General features: G+C 45.2%; 1 protein-coding gene across 7 annotated transcripts in view; it reads right to left on the reverse strand.

Annotated features, from left to right (window-relative positions):
* Window positions 1–10,055: 10,055 nt before the first annotated feature.
* TAB3 (TGF-beta activated kinase 1 (MAP3K7) binding protein 3) overlaps window positions 10,056–19,417 on the reverse strand; it is a 91,955-nt gene continuing 82,593 nt past the window's right edge. For 6 of the 7 annotated variants that reach the window (XM_058714179.1, XM_058714174.1, XM_058714178.1 and 3 more), the window contains 2 exons: window positions 18,606–18,707; window positions 10,056–14,225 (listed from right to left, as the gene is read on the reverse strand). In XM_058714179.1, coding sequence (XP_058570162.1) covers window positions 14,077–14,225; window positions 18,606–18,707 — 251 coding nt within the window. In that variant the 3' untranslated portion in view covers window positions 10,056–14,076. The remainder of the gene's footprint in view (window positions 14,226–18,605; window positions 18,708–19,417) is intronic. The other variant, XM_058714180.1, reaches the window with a different exon arrangement.

A 19,417-nucleotide genomic window follows, 5' to 3' on the forward strand; every position in this document is an offset into this window, starting at 1 on the left:
AACCGACTGAGCCACCCAGGCGCCCCATCTCTCTTTCTTTCTTGATGAGCCTGGCTAAAGGTTTATCAATCATTCATTTATCAAAAGAACTAGCTCTTGGTTTCATTGCTCTTCTGTATTGTTTTTTTTTTTAGTCTGTATTTATTCCACTCGATCGTCATTATTTCCTTCGTTATACTAGCTCTGGGCGTTATTCTTCTTTTTCCAGGTCCCTCAGGTGTAAGGTTAGCTTGTTGGAGGTTTTTCTGGTTTCTTAAAGTAGACCTGTGTCGCCGTAAAGTTTCCTCTTAAAACAGCATGTGCTACATCCCAAATATTTTGGACACTTAGGTTTTCGTTTTCATTTGTCTCCATGTATTTTGTTAATTCCTCTTTGATCGCATTGTTGACCTGATTGTTGTTGAGTAGCATGTTTGGTCTGCATGCATTTGTGTTTTCTCCGGATTTTTTCCCCTGTAATTGATTTCTAGTTCCATACTGTTGCGGTTGCCGAAGATGCTTGGTGTGATGGCAGTCTTAAATATATTGAGACTTGTTTTGTGTCCTAACATGTGATCTCTCCTGGAGAATGTTCTACGTGCACTTGAAAAGAATGTGCATTCTATTGCTTTAGGATGGAATATTTCTATAGATCTGTTAGCTCCATCTGGTTTAATCTGCCGTTCAAAGCCACCGTTGCCTTGATGTTATATTGGGATGATCTATCCATTGATGTAAGTGGGGTGCGAAAGTCCCCTATTATTACTTTATTACTGTCACTTTCTTCCTCTGTCCTTTTAGATCTGTTAAAAGTTGCTTTATGTATTTAGGTGCTCCTCTGTTCTGTACATGGATTGATATTTCTGTTGTTACATAATGTCCTCCTTCTTTACCTGATGTTAAGTATTGCTACCCCTCCCTTTTTTTTTTTTTCTTTCCACTCCCATTTGTATGCTATGTTTTTCCAACCTTGCACTTTGAGTCTGTATGTGTCCTTAGGTATGTAGTGAATCTCTTGTAGCCAACCTATACGTGGGTCTGGTTTTTTTAACCATTCAGTGTTTTGATTGGAGCATTCAGTTCCTTTACGTTTAATGTTTTTAATGTTTGTGAGAGAGAGAGAGAGCGCGGAGCAGGGGAGGGACACAGAAAGAGGGAGACAGAGAATCTGAAGCGGGCTCCAGGCTCTGAGCTGTCAGCACAGAGCCCGACGTGGGGCTCAAACCCCTAACAACGACATCACGACCTGAGCCGAAGTCAGATGCTTAACCGACTGAGCCACCCGGTTGCCCCGAAAAGCACTGCGTTTTTACTCCCCCCTCTGCATTTTACCAGTCTGATGTCACGTTTTACATCTTTTCTTGTGTGTATTCCTTGACTACATTTTGTAGGGCTTCTTGATTTTGCTACTGTTGTGTTTTATGCTCCCTATCGGCTTTATAAGTCATTAATCGCCTACCTTTATGTTTGCTTTTACGTGTGCAATTTTTTTCCTTGCATAATTTTCTACTTGGGGTTTTTCCCTTAAAGAATCTCCTTTAATATTTCTTACAAGGCTCCTTTAGTGATGATGAACTCTTCATCTTTTTGCTGGGGAAACTTTTTCTCTCTGCTTTTAGTTTGAGTGCTAACCTTGCCCAGAAAAGTGTTCTTGGTTGTAGGTATTTTCCTGTCAGCACAGAGGATATATCTTGCCGCTCCTTTCTGGCTGGCAAAGTGCTGAAAAAAAGCAGTTGACGGCCTTAGGGGCCTTCCCTTGTATGTGATGGAATTGCCCTTTTCTCTTACCACTTGTCAAGTTTTTTCTCGATCATGGCTTTTTGCCATTTTCATTGTTACGTGTCTTGGTGTGGACCTCCTGGGATTGATTTCATCCAGGGCTCTCTCTCCCCCTTGGATCTGGTGGTCTTTTTCCTTCCGCGGTAATTTGGAAAGTTTTCAGGTATTACTTCTTGAAGCAAGTTTTCTTCTCGCTCCTCTTTTTGGGACCTCTGTCACGCAGACGTGGCTGTGCTGGATGACGTTGCCGACTTCACTCGCCGCGTTCCCGTTTTGCATTCTTGGCCTGGCCTTTGCTCTTGAGCTCGGTTGCTTTCCATTCTCCCGTCTTCCAGATGGCCGCCCGGTTGTTTCTGTATCCTCTGATTTGCTGTCAAGTCCTTCTCGTGTATTGTTTTTAATTGCATTTGTTGAATTCTTCATCTCTGACTGGCTCTTCTTTACATTTCCGTCTCGTGGCTGAAGTTGTCACTGGGATCTCCCAACCTTTTCTCCAGTCCAGTGAGTATCTTGATGACCATTGACCGTTACTCTGAATTGGACCAGGCACATCGGTGTTCTCCGTTTCATTTCGCTCTTCTACTCTGGTTTTGTCTTGTTCTTTTGTTTTGGAAATACTCCTCCGTCTCTGTTTGGTCTTTCTTTCTGTGTTGGTCTCTTGAAAGCAGTGGCCTTGTTGTTTCTTGTGGCCTACCATCCCCCACCCCCCAGTCGGCAGAATCAGGTGCTCCGTGGGGTATCCGTTCTGTGGGCTACACAGACAATACGGTTGTAGCTGGGCCCCGATCGTCTTCGGCTGAGCCAGCTGCAGTGAGCTCCTTCGACGGCTATGGGTGCACTGCCCTGGCTTTGGTCCCCGCGTTGTCGACAGGTCTGAGGCCCCCGTGAGCTCTTCGGTGGACAAGGCTGGCAGTCCGCCTCGGTGTCTGTAATTAGCCTCTAGGCCACAGTTACAGATGCACCAACCATCAGGGTTTGCTCCCTGGGCAGCCAGCTAAGAAGCAAGGCTGCGGAAACTTCTGGCGTGTGGGGTTGTACCACCTCTCCCGAGGGCAGGAGTCACTTGGGAGTGGCACTGGTCCCTGCTAGGGCTGCCTGAGGTTGTGGCAGGGCAGGAGCTGCTTTGGAGGGGACACTTACTCTGGCACGTGGGTCGGATGGGATGAGTCCGTGGGGGACCATGGGCTTCCAGCTATCTAGGCTGGGGGAGGAGAAGGAAAATGGCGCCCACTAGCACTTGTCTTCCTGGAGATACTTCCCGGAGATCCCTGCCCCTCCAGCATGTTCTAGGATTAGTCAACACCTCTCCTTCACATAAGCCCCACACGCTTTTCAAACTGCCGCTTCTGTGCTGTGTCTCGGGGGCAGTTATTTGACTCTTGAAGGGCAGGGACTCCGTTTCTTAGAGCCCTCCTGTTCTGCTGGAGGTAAGCCCTCTGATTTTTAAAGCTCTCAAAATTAAACCAAACTGGTTGTCCTCCCTCTCTCTCTCTCTCAAGAACAAATAATTTAAAAAAGGGGAGGGAGGTGCCTGGGTGGCTCAGTCAGTTGAGCGTCCGACTCTGGCTCAGGCCACGATCTCGCTTTTGTGGGTTCGAGCCCCCGCGTCGGGCTCTGTGCCGACAGCTCGGAGCCCGGAGCCCGCTTCGGATTCTGTGTCCCCCTCTCTGTCTCTGTTCCTCCCCTGCTCGTGCTCTTTCTCTCTCTTTGAAAAATAAATTAACGTTAAAAAAAAAAAACAAAAAAACAAAAAAAAAAAACAAACCAACTGTTTTTCAAAGCCAGACGTTAAAGGGAGTCATCTTCCCAGTGTGGGTCCCCAGTGGCGGGGGCACCCCAGGTGTGGGGTCTGCTCTTGGTTGTGTGGGCTTGTGGTGTCTCTCCTGTTGGTGGGTGGTCTTACCGTGGATTGGGTTCCCAGCTGCGTCTCTGCCTTCCTGTGTTTTTTGATGTGGCCTCTTCTCTACGATTAACTGGAAGATCCACCAGTCTCCAGGCCATTTGCAGAGTTAGGCGCATACATGGATGTGTCTGTCTCGCTGTGTCCGTAGGAGGCAATGAGCTGAGGATCCTCCTACTCTGCCTTCTTCCCCTGCAGTCTAGCCTTTCTTCTTCCTTTTTCCTTTTTCTTCTTTTTCTTTATTTCTCTGTTTTTTTCTCCTTTTTATTTTTTTTTTTATTATTTTTTTTTTAATTTTTTTAACGTTTATTTATTTTTGAGACAGAGAGAGACAGAGCATGAACGGGGGAGGGGCAGAGAGAGAGGGAGACACAGAATCGGAAGCAGGCTCCAGCCTCTGAACCATCAGCCCAGAGCCCGACGCGGGGCTCGAACCCACAGACTGCGAGATCGTGACCTGAGCTGAAGTCAGACGCTTAACCGACTGAGCCACCCAGGCGCCCCTTTCCTTTTTAGAGAGAGGAAGAGGACGCGCTGCAAGCGAGCACAGGCGGGGGTGCGGGGGGCAAGGAGAGAGAGAATCTCGAGCAGGCTCCACACCCAGCACAGCCCAATGCAGGGTATCAGGCTGTGGCGACGCCCTCGGCTGAAACCAAGAGTCGGACGCTTAACCCACGGGGCCCCGAGCCTTTCTTGGCGATGAGATCAGTGGTTTTGGTTGAACTGGAGTTCTTCCACAGATAATCACCTATTTATGGTTTTTTCCTACATGTGTGTGAGAGGAAAACTAGAGACAATGCATGCCTGTCTGTGGGTATGACACACGAAGGGCTTCTGTCTAGTATTCCTATGACCTGATAGGCCAGTGTGCTGGTGTGGGCATACCTTTGTCATAGACCTATGGCTTCTTACTGCCATGTGTCCCTGCATGAATTCTGAGATTAGCAGAAGTTGTAAGTTGTAGATAACATACATCACATTTATGGGGTTTTTTTTTTCACCCCAATGCTTGCGATTCTGGATGAACAACCAGCTTTTTTTTTTTTTTTTTAATTTTTTTTAACGTATCTTTATTTTTTAGACAGCATGAACGGGGGGGAAGGTCAGAGAGAGAGGGAGGCACAGAATCCGAAACAGGCTCCAGGCTCTGAGCTGGCAGCACAGAGCCCGACGCGGGGCTCGAACCCATGGTCCCTGAGATCATGACCTGAGCCGAAGTCGATCGCTTAACCGACGGAGCCACCCAGGTGCCCCGAAAAACCAGGTTTTTTAGCAAAGACTTGATCACATAATTGACTTTCGTATGGTTTCTCAAGTGTATGGCTGGCTCATGACATGGCTTTTTAGCTGGTTACATGGGTGACTATCTTTCCACACACGTGGCAGCCATAGAAAGTGACTCCTTTGTATTTATTCACATACCTTCTCAAGCTCTTGGCTTGTATAAACACTTTGCCATATGTTACGCATCAGCCTGGCCTTGGAATATGGGGATCGCTGGCTTTTGTGCAATATCCCACTTTGGGTTTTAAAAAATTCATACAGGTTTTTGCTGACCAAAAGAATTGGGAAGAGGACTTGAACTCTGATCCAAAAAAAAAAAAAAGGCAGCACCAAGTGTTCGGCATGCAACCCAGGTGGTGAGAGGGACCCCACCAAGCCCCCTTCCTGGGAACCACTCTCAGCAGCTCAGCGTCGAGCCAACCATAGCTTTAAAGTGGGAGCACCTGTGCTCGATCCCGATTTATTTTGTGCGTCTGTTAGCAAGATGTGTCCGAAAGGTATCAGAAGAACCTTAAAAGATGTTATTTGGGAGACCGGGGGGGGGGGGGGGGGCGGGGTGGTCTGGGAGGGCTCAAAAACTGTTGCCTAGAAATGAAGGGTAACCGCTTCTTTGCTCTCTGCCATCTCGGCTTGCAAAGGTTTTTGTAGGAATGCTCGACTTTTGGGTAGCCAGGAAACCTGGACCCTGATCCGGCTTTTCCTCAGGATTCCCGACACTGGTCACATTAGATACAGCGCGTTCTTTCAGAGCGCAGTCGAGCTGCGACTTGCCGCATGTCTCCTTCGCTGTTAAGAGTCGCCACCAAGATGCCTTGTGCCGCAAATGTCTTTCACTGAGTTCGGAATGATGGTGTCTTGGTGCGACTGGTTCTGTTACGGGTGTGGACAGTTGATTTGCGTGTAGACCTTCAACAGGTGCATTCTCTGAAACAGAGACGGTGTCATCTTTCATTCTGCCCCGTTTTCTGGGACCTGAAGGCCGCCTTGTCAGTCGGAGACACCATCTGGCCTAACGCCCCTTGTTGAGGATTTGCCTCCTCTAAATCTGGTTTAATTCCAGCTCTTCATCAGGAGCTGGGTAGAAGAATTTTTCGTTTTCTTTCTGGTGGCTTGATTGGTTTTCAGATACCGTGTCTTGCAGTCAGAACCATGGGGCCTGAGTGTTTGAAAGATCGGGGTTCTCTCGATTGAAAAGAATCGGCAAACATTGGAAAGACCATTTGGTTCACGTGAGCTTGATAATTTTATCGTATGGAGATGGAACTGAGCCGACTCCCATACGTCATTTTGTCTGTTTTGCACGTCAAACTTCGTCCCGTTCAAGTTGTACCGAAATGTGGGACGATTCTGATATCACGTGCGTTCATCTCTGGAGGTAAGTGTTTGTTTAACTGCCCCACGCCCCCGTTTTTATGTATTGCTTCTTGGTCTGCTGTTCATTCCGTCTTGCGTTTTTAACGACTTCTTCTCCGAGGTCTGGATTTCACATTTGTTGTGGGTCAGCTCTTCACTGCTGTCGATTGTGTTCGGGATTGACATGGGAAGTTCACGTTTCCTCTTTGGCTGCGATTCTGGAGGATGAACTCCTTCTTTCAGAGGGCTGTATCTTTCCATACGGTTACTCATTTTTAAGGAGTTTTAGAAAAGATTATGTGGGTCACACTGTTCTAACCTCGTAATTCTTGATGAAAAACGAAGCTCAGAGCTTTCTCCTTTGTTCCTGGGGATTGTCCTTGATGAGAAGGTGCTTGGTTACAGAGTATAGGAAAGATCAGGAAGTTTCCTGTTCTCCTAGGCACTTGTTTCTAGCCACTCAGTAGGCAGGCAGCACGGGTACCGCGTTTAGGTGTTTACTGGGGGGTTGAAAATTGTTCGCTGGAATCCTTAGCGAGGCCACACCAGGTTTCCCCCCACGTTCGTCGTGGGACCTTGAAGTCACTCAATGCGTCCTGCCCCTTATCTCAGGGACCAAACCACGCCTTTATGGGCCTTGCTCCTTTTTTTTTTTTTTTAAATGTTTATTTTGAGAGCAAGCATGTGAGCCCGGGAAAGGCAGAGAGAGGGAGAGAGAATCCCAAGCAGTCTCTACGCTGTCAGCACAGAGCCTGACAAGGGGCTTGACCTCACGAGCACGAGATCCTCACCTGAGCCAATGCCAAGAGCCGGACGCTTAGCCGACTGAGCCACCCAGGGGCCTTGGCTTCTCGAATGAGCCATGCTGCAAGTGAGGGAAAGACAAAAGCTGCTGTCTCCTTGCTTCCTGTCCAGCACAAGCATTCTCCCATTTGTGTGCTGCCCAGAGTTTGGGGGTCTGCACAGGCTCTACTGGGGAATCCCCTGGCCCTGCTTTGCCACTTTTCCTCGATGGCTTTCATCCGTGACCGGAATTGTGGGCTGGCTCATACTCATGGCTTACCACCTTCAGCGTGTCCCCATCTGTGCCTGTCATTTCTGACCCCGACAACCCTTCCCCGTTCTTCAGCCATTAAAGACATTTTCATTACCTACTTGATTAGTTGGGAAGAACCACTCAAATTGTCATCTTAAGGTCGTTCCCCTGCCCCGTGTGACCATTTGATTCCTTGCCAAAGTGTACAGGGAATGGAAGCGATTTCGGTACGCTTCACCCAATTTTCCCCTCCCAACCCTAAACGCCGTTCAAATAAAGATCTTTTTTCGAATAAATAAACGCAAGGTGGCAGGCCATTCTTAGCGATTTAAAAGAAATCAAAATTGGAGGATGGGCTTTTAAAAAGGCTGTGTTCGTGGTTCTTGACCAGTGGCCCCGTGCTACCTAAAACAACCTGTGTCCCCAGGAGGGTGAATGCACACACAGGTCAGTGAACACCAAGCACAGTAATAGAGAATAATGAGCACTTGGTTGGCAAACCACAATGCAAAACTGGAGGAAGGGAGGCTGTGGAAAAATGACCCGATTTCCCCCCAACATTCTGTATTTCTGAACCAGCAGAAGGTCAGGAAAAGGTTGCCAAAGGCGAGCCGTCACCCTTTAAGTGGCAGAAAAAGGGGAGGTGGTCTGCCTGATGGGAGGCCCTGGAACTGGTGAATCAGAATATCATCCACGCATTATATACCTTTATTAGACCCTACGAAACCCCTATCACAAAACGTGACCGGGGCAGTGTCCTAGGAAATGGCCAAAAGGCCAAGGTTAAGTAGAAGTCCTTGGAGGAATGCAGAGGGGAGACAGACACCAGGTGCCCTGTGTCCCTTCTGTGTGGGAAACCAAGCTCCCCCATACCTGGAGAGGTTTGCACCAAGAGTGGGATTACAGTGTAATTCTCACAGATGCTTCTTCATTCCAAAAACGAGCACCGTAAGGAATCAGTGTTGTTAACAGATTTGAAGTAATTTTCTATTTCAAAACAAATCCATTATTTATTAAAGCTTGAGAGAAAGAGGAGAGAGAACGAACCAGTGGGGGAGGGGTAGAGAGAAGGTGGGGGGGAACAGAAGATCTGAAGCGGGCTCCGTGTTGACAGCCCGATGTGGGGCTCGAACTCACAAACCTCGAGATCATGACCGGAGCCGAAATCGGACACGTAACTGAGCCACCGAGGCACCCCACTAAATCCATTATTTAAAAGGGACAACCTGAGCTGTGGGAAATCATGAGAAAGGGGGATAAAAAAATAGTTTATATGCTGCTTTTAAAGTTCACTTTGCTGTTCTATGCATTACTATACTGGAAGATGTGGTGGGAAGGTAATGACATAGTTGACAGAAAGTTTCCTTACGATTTCAGATACGCAGACAAAACACGTATGCAGACTCAAGATGTAAAAGACAATTTCAAGTATTCTACACAAGCCCTAATCTAAATATGCTTGTTGAAAAAACCATTGTGAGGCTCCTTGGAAAACTTAACACTAGATATTTGATAATATTTTGTCAGACACGATAGGAGTATATGGTGCTTCTGTTAAAAAAAAAAAAAAAAAAACTTATTTACAGGGGTGCCTGGGTGGCTAGGTCGATTAAGCATCCGACTCTTGGTATTCTGCTCGGGTTATGATCTCGGAGTTGGTGGGATCGAGCCCTGGGTCAGGCTCCTCGCTCACGGCGTGCAGCCTGCTTGGGAGTTTCTCCGTTCCTTGCTCTCTGACCCGCCCCCAATGTCTTTCTCAAAATCAATAAACTTAAAAAAATAACGTGTATTTACAGACGAATTGCTACGATGCCTGGGATATGATTCAAAATAATCTGGGGTTAGAGGGATAAGAATACAGATGAAATAAAATTGCTTTTTATAGGGATAATTTTGGAAGCTGGGCAATGAGTAAAATGAAGGATGATTCTACACTTCTTCGGTATTTGGGTAGGTTTACAAGTTTTCATATATTGAAAGCACGTAGTAGAAACTTTTTCAGATACGCTTACTGAAAAGATTAGAATTGATCCGTGCTGATTTCTGTGTAGACGTTGGAAGGTTGACTACAGACTCTAGCACGAGGAGGGTCACGTCCTCTGTGACTGCTGACCTCTGAAAAGCTATCGCTGACCGTTGCACAACATGGGGGCATGGATGTCCTGCACGGTTGTAAATCTTGTGTGTAACTTTGGAGGCTCCCAAAACTTAAATAGTGGATTGTTGACTGGAAACCTTACAGATGGTAAGTCATTTACTGCATCTTTTGCATATATATTATATACTATATTGTTAAAGTAAGCTAGACTCAAGGAAACAACAGGAAAAGCATAAGGAAGACAAAACACATGGGCAGTACGATGCTGGACGTAGGACACAAACCCACATGTAAGAGGACCTGTGCAGATCAAACCCCTAACGTTCAAGGGTCCACTGTAGCTATGGAATGATAAGTAAGTTTGTTTAATCTGGATCTTGCAAGTAATATATTGAAGTAGAATGCAAAATGTAAGTTCCTAACATATTCCACTTTATTAAAATAAAGTTGGTTTTCATATACTTCGACCCAATTTCTAAAATTAACGTACACTTACCCCAAATCTAACATTACTACAGGTATTAACGGAGGATTCGGAAGAGGAGGTTTTGCAACAGCCTATTTCAGTCGAGTGTGATACCGTACACTGTAAATCATTTCTAACTACACAGAAAAGAAGCAGAATGTAGTGTTTGCTTTTAGTTTATTAATTTATTTTGCAGGAATCTTTGACTTTCCGAATATGTACTGTTTGGAAGTACGATGCATGCATAGCCTTTTAAAATGCCTTTGTACAATTTCACCTCAAAATAATGATTCACAGCATACACGGAAACCTAAAAGAAACATGGTATTTACAAGATTTAATAGGTTCTTGCTGTTTCAATGAAGAAACTGATCAATTCTTTTACAGTAGGGAACCATGGACATTGGGTCTCATTATAAATAAGAATTCAGAATTGTTCAGTCTCAAAGCAACTTTTCATGGCTTTAGAAACTAAAATCGAGTCATCATCCTATTAATCTCTGAATGCCCAAGCCATGCAAAATTCTACTTGTATTAAATATTTGGGGATGCAAATAATAAAGAAAAAAAAGGCAGGTCTAGTGAATGTGAAAACATCATCAGAATTAACTTTCACACTAAGAAAATTCTGTCAATTCTTTCAAAAAGATACAGTAGTGGTGCAACAGACAGTGCCCAATTTATTGATTTTTTTTTTTTTTAATAGTAACATTTCAGTGGTCATGGTTCTTGCTCGACTGATATACCAATATACCCTTTAACTACGAAGGGACATCTTCACATTCCAGGATACATGACTGATGTTTTCCAAGGACAATTTTTTTATGCCTTATATTCTTGCTTTTTTGTTTATACTGTCAAAGACATTACAGTTACCTTTTAAAATACTATAGAAAACTGAGTTGCCACAGAAAGTTGGATATGAACCCTAGATCATGGGGACAAGACGATGACAAAATTGAAGGAAACGATACTTTTTTAATAATTAAAAAGTACTAAAACTGAGACCAGCTCCTTAAAAATTAAACTGCCTATCACACTTCCCACTTCATTCAGGGAAATAAACAAATGAGCAACACTTTGCCCCCCTCCTTTTCCTCGTCTAAAACTACCTTTCCTACGACGCAGTTCTTCTGTTTAAAACCCCCTGCCTCTTTGCTCTCCCATACAAGGCCATTATCAATGCAAACATTTTACACTGCTTAGGAAGTTTCTGGCTCCTCTATTACCACTTGAAACTCTTAAGACCTACTCCACACGTTAAGGGACAATGTACTTGGAACAAAACGGCACGTGTGCTTTCTAAAAACCCAGTTTACAAAACCATGAAATAGTGTAAAACGTATAGTCAGGTCTATGTGTTACCAGATACATCAAACTAGACACGTTTTAAGAAAAAAGACGTTTCGCTAGCAACCAGCCGCGCCCCGGCCTACGCGAAGAGCGGCGGGCCCGGGCGGACAGGTGCGGCCCGGTGTCCGCCGTCCTGCCGCCGGCCGACTGGGCACGCGCTTCAGTCCGACCAGGACGGCCTTTCCAAAAGGCACCTTGAAAGTTGACCGAGTCCTCCTTCAAAGTGGTCAGAGGCAAGAAGTCTATAGAGGGGACACAGTTAAAGAGCTGAAACGTGTCCGTGGAAAACAATTTTGCTTCCTTTAAAAACTGAACGCAGCCTAACTTGGCCTACGAGACTTGGGCCCAACCAGAAATGAACACATACGGAACTTCTTGAAAAGCCATCTCTGATGCCTCCGACCCCACCGTCTACACCTATCCGAGAGACTGGTTTCTTCTCCTTTTTCCTGGCAGGGGCAAACAACGATCGACTAGATAGATCACCAAAGGACTGGAACCATGCATCTACTGTATGACGACAGCTTATTGACCCGGATGTGTGTTCATGCAATAGTTGTAAAGTCACCTACGTGGTTCTAATACAGCATCCGACTGTTTCCAGACATGCTACTTTCATTCTGAACTGACAGGCGCCCAGTTAACTGCTGCCACTTGAGCGTATCTAAGAATACTGGTAAACCTCGAGCTAGAACACCAAGCAGGATAGAGATTTTCCCCCTAAATTGTTATTTAATACCAAGCGGGGTAGATCGTCACCGAAGAGATAGGAAACCATACAAAGGCAAAGGCATTGGCATATTACAGAAGAGTAGGACTAAGAGACGGCTGCTGGAGACAGACACCAGTGTCACAGAAGCTTTTAAAGAAAGCGATTTTCAGGTCGACGCTTTTAAGCCCATCTGCTTTCTCTCTGTTCTTCTCACAGTCTTGCCACAGTCGAGTGAGGGATGTCTTAGCGGCGTAATCACACAGCCACGCGTACTTGGCGAGACGAGTGGATATTTGGGGAATTTTCCACATACGAGACGTTGGCAAAGCGGTAGGTAGACGGTGAAACGATGATTTTGAAGGAGAATGGCGATGGGTTATGATGCCTTTGGTTTCACTGTGCATTTAGGGACAGCTGGCGTTTCCAGGTCTGCCCGACACCCCTGGTACCTTACAATACAACGACAGCTTCAAGAGTGTGGGTGTGGGTGTGTGTGCGCGTGCACGCGCGTGTGTACAGGGGGGCACGTGGCATGCGAGGGTGGCTACTGCTAAAATCTGAGCCTCAGGTAACATCCTTCAGGATTCAAAGCCCTACTGATCGTATTGCCGTTCACATTCACCCAAATGATGGGAAGATTCCAAAATCCAATTCTAAGCTAGGAAGGAAATTCAATGACGGAGACCTTAAAGAAACGTCCTATGAACAGTCTTCCAGTGGTGCACCCTAGGGGGCCACACGGTTTTCTCTCTCTTCAGTTACTCATACCCTCAAGTTTTGGCTTCACAAATAAGGAGTGCTTTAGTATCACCTGAGCTACCCGAACAAACTCATTATTACCTCTGAATACACCCTGTTAAATTTAAACAGCTCTGAGTTGTCAAGTCCTTTGCGCTCACCTCTCTCTAATCTCATTTCTTCACCAGCCTTCTCCTCCTCCCAAGAAACACAGTATGCAACTGGATGACATGGGCCAACTGTAATTTCCCTCACGCTGGTTCATTAACATGTGCAAATAAATCTGTACTGAACAGCTAATGGGGATTTTTTTTTTCAGCTACGTTAGGATTGTGGCACAAAACACTGTGCTGTAAACATCGTGAATTCATCACAAAATTGGAAGGAGGAAAAAAAAAGGCCCTATGGACTGCACACATTTCTTACAGAACCGCAGCTGAGCTCAAGATCTCCAAATGGATTCTGGAATGGATTTACGTTTGGCATACATTCACTGTGCTATTGGCAAAGCGCAGTTTTATGAGAAGGTCATTCATAAAATTGTTCTTGGTAAGGACTTGTTATTTTTAAAGCCAATGGCCTAATAAAAGCATGCAGTAACATAAAAATTGTATCTATCGTGGCATAATTAGGTCTTAGTTACCAGTGTTGATTTAGCTTGATGAATTACTGTACAAGCAACAGGGATCTTCTCACCTCTGATTGTACTCTGGAACAAAGGGCATGATGTGCCTCATTCCTGACAGTTACAAATCACATTGTGAACTATCGTGTGTGTTTGAAATTACCTCTGAAAAAAGCAGCAATTAAAAATACCCTTATTACTTAGCCCCCACCCCCCCAAAAAAAATTGTGGGTGCTTTTTCCTGTTCTTCTCTTTACTAGGAAACACCGGGAAGAAGCATGGGGAACCTGGGTTTTCCAGAGAGCTGTGACCAGGTGAGTCTGCTCTGGGAATTCACAGTTTGTCTAATAAACTGTAACAGGTCACACCATGACTGAAAGTTCTAGTTTATAAAGTAAGGGCTACTCAGCAGTAACTTTAACAATTGGGATTCCACAGAAGAGCGCTTGCCCTCTCTGTGTACATTCTTTCAGGAGTGAATCCTTTCCGGGTTTCAAGTATCCCTTTCTATCTCACTCTGCAATGAGTTAAGAAAGGAAAAAAAAAAAAAAAAAACCCCACCAAAAAAAAACCCCACCAAAGAGAACTCCCCATTTTTCCTTTAGTGAGCACAACCAGCTCCAGGGTCCTTCCTCCTCCCCCCGTGGAATCTGCCAGGGAAAGGCTGGGCAGATGAACAGCTTCCCAAGGTTTTCTTTTCTTCGAGTGGGGGCTCCAAGTTTCACTCTCGAACTGACGCGGACCCATCGGAGTTCAAGTGTACCGCGGCATCTCGCACTGCTCACAGCGGTTGAGGGCGGGGTGGTTCAGGAAGGTGCAGCTGTCACAATTCCACGGAGCCCCTTCGTAGTCCTCGTCTCGGGGCTGTGTCCGAGGACTCTGCTTGGAGCCGGATAGATGCTCTGAGGGAAGTTAGGATGAAGAGAGAGAACAGACTGAACATTGCCAGGTATAATCCAAGCTGAAACACTACGAGAAAACAAGGGGGGCGGGGCGCAGTTTGCTACTTGACCTCCTGTGAAAGCCAGCTGGTACACAGAGCAACTCGACACAGGCAGCTCAATGGGTTTATGAGACAAATTCTACTTTGTTCAAAATAAGGGACTTTCTTGCTTTCAGAAGAAGATAAACAGCAGCCATGTACATATGACCTTCCTCATTCATGATCCTAACAGTAGTTATGCTATGTTGTAGCCAAATGAACCAAACGAGAAATCTCACAGAACATGGGAGATTCTTACCATCTCCTTCGGTTTGCCCTGACATCCCCCAGTACTAGCCAACTGTCATCAACCTCTGCTAGGCTGGCCTCCTCCCATGAGACCTTCAGCCTCACAGTATGCATGCAGAGTTTTAATCAGAATGGTAAAAAGAGAGACTCCACAGGTTTTCATAAAAGCTAAACTCATTCAAAAAGATTATTTTTGATCCTTAGCTTCTTTCCTACCTCTTTGGCATTATAATTTCCTTCAGATATAGTTTTTCAAAATGGATATATCTGAGGGTGCCTGGGTGGCTCGGTCAGTTAAGCGTGAGACTCTTATTTTGGCTCAGGTCATGAGCTCACGATTCTTGAGTTCACGTGCCCCCCCCCCACTGGGCTCTGTGCTGACAGTGTAGAGCCTGCTTGGGATTCATTCTCTCTCTCTCCCTGCCCCCCCTTTTCTCTCTGCCCCTCTCCCACTGGTACGAGTGCTTGCTTTCTCAAAAAAAAAAAAAAAGCGGGGGGGGCAGTCTATCTGGCCATATAAAATGCTGGCAACCCTTGGTTGGTCCTCAGGATTTTCTTTATAAACACTTGAAACTTAGATTCCTCTTAGGGCCTCACTCCCTCTGGCCTTGTGTTCAAAACGGCTTTTGTCTTCTACAGTTACTTTGGAAATTCTGCTTTTTGAGGAACATCCCTACTGAACGTGGTATCTGGGACCAGGAGGCTAGAGCCCTCTAGACGGAACTGACCCTGGAATCCGGAGCAACTCAGGAGGCTGGGAAAAATCTACCTGTAAAACAGTCCAAATCCTCACTGTGAACTGGAAAGGAGGTGAAGATCTAAAGTCAGCAGCCTTCCTAAGCAGGTAACAAACTAAGATGAAAGGCTTTAATCAGCCACCATTTGGGGTTAAGTGTATATTCTTTTGGAAATTAATGACCTGACTTGGTGTTAGCAATGTGCCTTTCCTGACAAATGGCTGCAGTGAACATTCGTTCCCCCACAGGTAGAGAGAACTGAGTTTCAGACCCGAACTTTCCAATGGTCATAGTAGGGCTCGGGTTCACCCAAGAAGGAGCTGTGAGCTTGACAAGAGAACAGAAAACCACTGGGTTCGTCAACCTCCGTGGGGCTTCTCTTGTTTAATACTATAGGAAAAGAAAAAATAACTTTCCCTTTATCCTTCTGAGTTCTTGACAGAGACCCCTCCACCCCAGGTAAAAAAAGACAAGCGAAAAAACAAAGTTCATCAACATGTGTACCTCACATATCAGGGCAGAGACCTAGGAAAACTAACTCTCCAAAGGGGGCCAAGCGGCCGTTTAAATATCCTCTTCAGCTTAAGACCAAGCAAAATGGTAGAGGGAGGGCAGGGGAAGCCTGTTAGAGGAGGTTATCTGACAAGCACGGGAAATAGGGGTCTATTCCCTAGGGGTAAGTCCCGTCCTTTCTCCACTGATAACCATTCTTTTGATTCAGTCATAAGGCTCTCTCTGGTACAGACAAGGACACTCCTCTAAGTGGAGACTGCCTTTATAAAGGTCACCCTCACGCATGTGTGGAATTTGAGAAAAAACAGATGAACAAAGGGGAAGAAAAAGAAAAATAAGATAAAAACAGAGAGGAGGCCAATGGTTAAGAGACTCTTAAATACAGAGAACAAGCTGAGGGTTGTGGGGGGCGGGGGGGGGGGGGCGGTGTAAATAGGTGAAGGGCACTAAGGAGGGCACTCTTCGAGACGAGCAATGGGTGTTGTATGTAAGAGATGAAACACTAGGCTCTACCGAAGCCAAAACTACACTGTATGTTAACTAACTTGAGAATGAATCAATGAATGGAATGAATGAATGAATGAACGAGTGAGGGGGAGTGGTAAGTGTACATGTAACTGTTCCTGACAAAAGGGTAACTTCTATTCTGTTGTCACAGCTTCTCCTGCCTTTGCAGTTTCTTACAATAAATCTTGACGGCAAAAATGGCCTATTTTATGGTGCCGTATTCTCCCCTTAAGGACCACCATGACTGAATTTGGAATAAATCACTCTCAACTGACTTACCAAAATAGTTAAAAGGCACCTACTTTAGAATTACTCTTGGTAAGACACTGTGCATTTCATCCCAAGGAGGTACTGCTGAAATGGAAGCATCTAAAACCCAAAAGACATTTTAGATGTCTGTTTTCATTTGATTTACAGTTGTGAAATCTTTTCTTTCTGTGGCCTGTGTAAGAAGCAAAATCTTTCAAGCCTCCTAGAAAATAAAAACTTAAAAAGAGAACTGAAGTAAATAGGCTTTTCCTTTAAGACTAATTATTTTTAGGGGTGCCTGGCTGGCTCTGTCAGAAGAGCATGTGACTCTTGATCTCGGGCTCCTGAGTTCAAGCCCCACATTGCATGTAGAGATTAACCCATTTAGAAATAAGCAGTTTTTTTTTTTTAAAGTTTAATTTAAAGAGGCCAAACTTCCATACAAATAACCATCTTCACAAATCACACAAATCAAAAGTTAAATCAATAATGTTTATAATATACTCATTAGAATATAGAAAACAAATTGCCTAAAAGGATGCTAGTAAAAACTTCAAAATTGGTAAATAACTTCTGCCCAAAGAGAAAAACTCATTTTTCCCTAATGGGAAATATGCCAATGGTAAAAGAGGATTTTTTTTTTTTTTTTTTAACTAAAATAAAGTACAAGGTAGTTTCGTGTTAGGTTGGTTCGTAGGCTGGGATTTTTTCCCCTACTTCTGTAATAGTCCAGTAAAATACTTGTATAAACTCCTATATATACAATACTTTTAGAACCCTTATTTTAACTGAATCCCAAGGTAAAATTCAAGAAGCAGGAGAAAACTGCAGTGAGGGGTTATAAAAAAGTAATTAAAAAAAGCTTTTTTAAATGTTTATTTATGAGAGAGCGAGAGCACATGCATGTGAGCAACTGGGGGAGGGGCAGAGGATCCAAAGCAAGCTCCACACTGACAGCAGAAAGCCCCATAAGGGACTCTAACTCCAAAACTGTGACATCGTGACCTGAGACAAAGTCCGACACTTAACCGACAGAGCCACTCAAGGGGCCCTCAAAAAGTTATTTAAAAAAAAATTTTTCTAACCTTTATTTTTGAGAGAGAGACAGAATGAGAGGTGGGAAGGGGCAGAGACAGAGAGGGAGACACAGAATCCGAAGCAGGCTCCAGGCTCTGAGCTGTCAGCACAGAGCCAGGCGTGGGGCTCGAACTCACGAATTGCGACATCAGGACCCGAGCCGAAGTCAGATGCTTAGCCAACTGTGAGCCACCCAGCAGCCCCAAGAAGTTATTTTTTTAATTAATTACTTGGCCTTGCTTTGTAGATGCTATTCAAGCAATCCATCCAATGTGCTGGACTACCAGCCACTTAAAAAGCGGCCACTTAGATGTGCTCTTACTGCCAAAAGCACACCAGACTGCAGCACCTGGGTGGCTCAGTGGGTTAAGCATCCCGCTCTGGATTTTGGCTCAGGTCATGAAGTCACAGTCTCTAAGTTCAAGCCCCGTGACGGGCTCAGGCTCCAAGCTCCGCAATGACGGTGTGGAGACCTGCTTGGGATCCTCTCTCTCTGCCCCTCCCCCACTCATGCACGCTCTCAAAATCAAGAAAAAAAAAACAAACCAAAAAAACCCCCACCAGATTACAAAGACTGTTGGAAATAACATGAAATATTTCATTAATTTATGTGGACTTGCTACTGAAATATTATGTTGTACATACTAAATAATCTAATTTCACTTTTTAACGTAGGAAATTTAATATATCTAGCTTGTGTTGTATTTTTATTGGGCAGCGCAGCCTTAGAAACTCATCAGAGAAGATGAGTTTTAATTTTTTTATTCAGAATCCCTCCATGCAATGTGGGGGTCACGCTACCAACCCTGAGGTCAAGAGTCACGTGCTCCTTGGCCTGAGCCAGCCAGGCACTGGGAGAGAATAATTTTCTAAAAGGAAAGAAAAAGGCCTTTCCTTGTGGTAACTCTACGTGGGTGAACACGTGTGTTTGGACGTTGTGCACAAACTCCGGACACACAGGTACAAACCATCTGCAGCTGCTGCCTGGGTGTCATGGACGTCTGCCTGTACTTTGGAGGTCACGCTAATTCTCCGGGCTTTCCTCTCAATTGTGCAAGGGTCTGATGAGTCTGCATGAAAAGAAGCAAAGCCAGTAGGAAAGGGATTAAAGCCGTTCATGAGAAGAGTGGACAGGCTCCCAAGGATCTGTCATGGGACACGCACACTTGAACAGTTACCCTATTACTTCACGGCAGCGTCCGCGCTCAGGTCAGGGTGCGTGCCCGGTTTCATACTGCTTCCACAACCTATGTAGAACCGTGGCTCTTTCGAGCTTTTCCAGCCTCTACAATTACTTGGAGGCAATGTCTCATTTCACCACTTTGCCACTTTCCTGGTGTAAACTCGGTGAGGGTAATTAAAGGTCAACGTGAAGGCAAAATTTGGGGGGTGATACTTGAGCCGATAGCCTGATGAAGCAACAGTTCTTAGAAAATCATGGGTTGAAAGCACATGATCTGTAAGGCTAGCCGAAGAATCCATTACAGTAATAACAGTAAGCTACAGTACTTCATAATTGACGAGTGAGCAGAGCAGTGATTGAAAAATCAGCAACAACTGAGAGCAGTATGGACCGCAGGCATCCCTTGCTAGAACACTGTTTCTGTGAATGCACACCTTATTCGTAAGCAGTCCTTTGTGTTATCTGGCCTTACAAACCAAAGAAGGATCTTGGCATTTTCTGATTCGTTCTGAGCCCACAGGCAATCCCCTAGTATGATCCACCTTTGGAGATTACTGCCCCCTGAATCCTAAGCCTGGTGCCTAGGTATTTACTCCA

This window comes from Neofelis nebulosa, chromosome X (assembly GCF_028018385.1).
Source record: "Neofelis nebulosa isolate mNeoNeb1 chromosome X, mNeoNeb1.pri, whole genome shotgun sequence".
Classification (NCBI taxonomy): domain Eukaryota; kingdom Metazoa; phylum Chordata; class Mammalia; order Carnivora; family Felidae; genus Neofelis; species Neofelis nebulosa.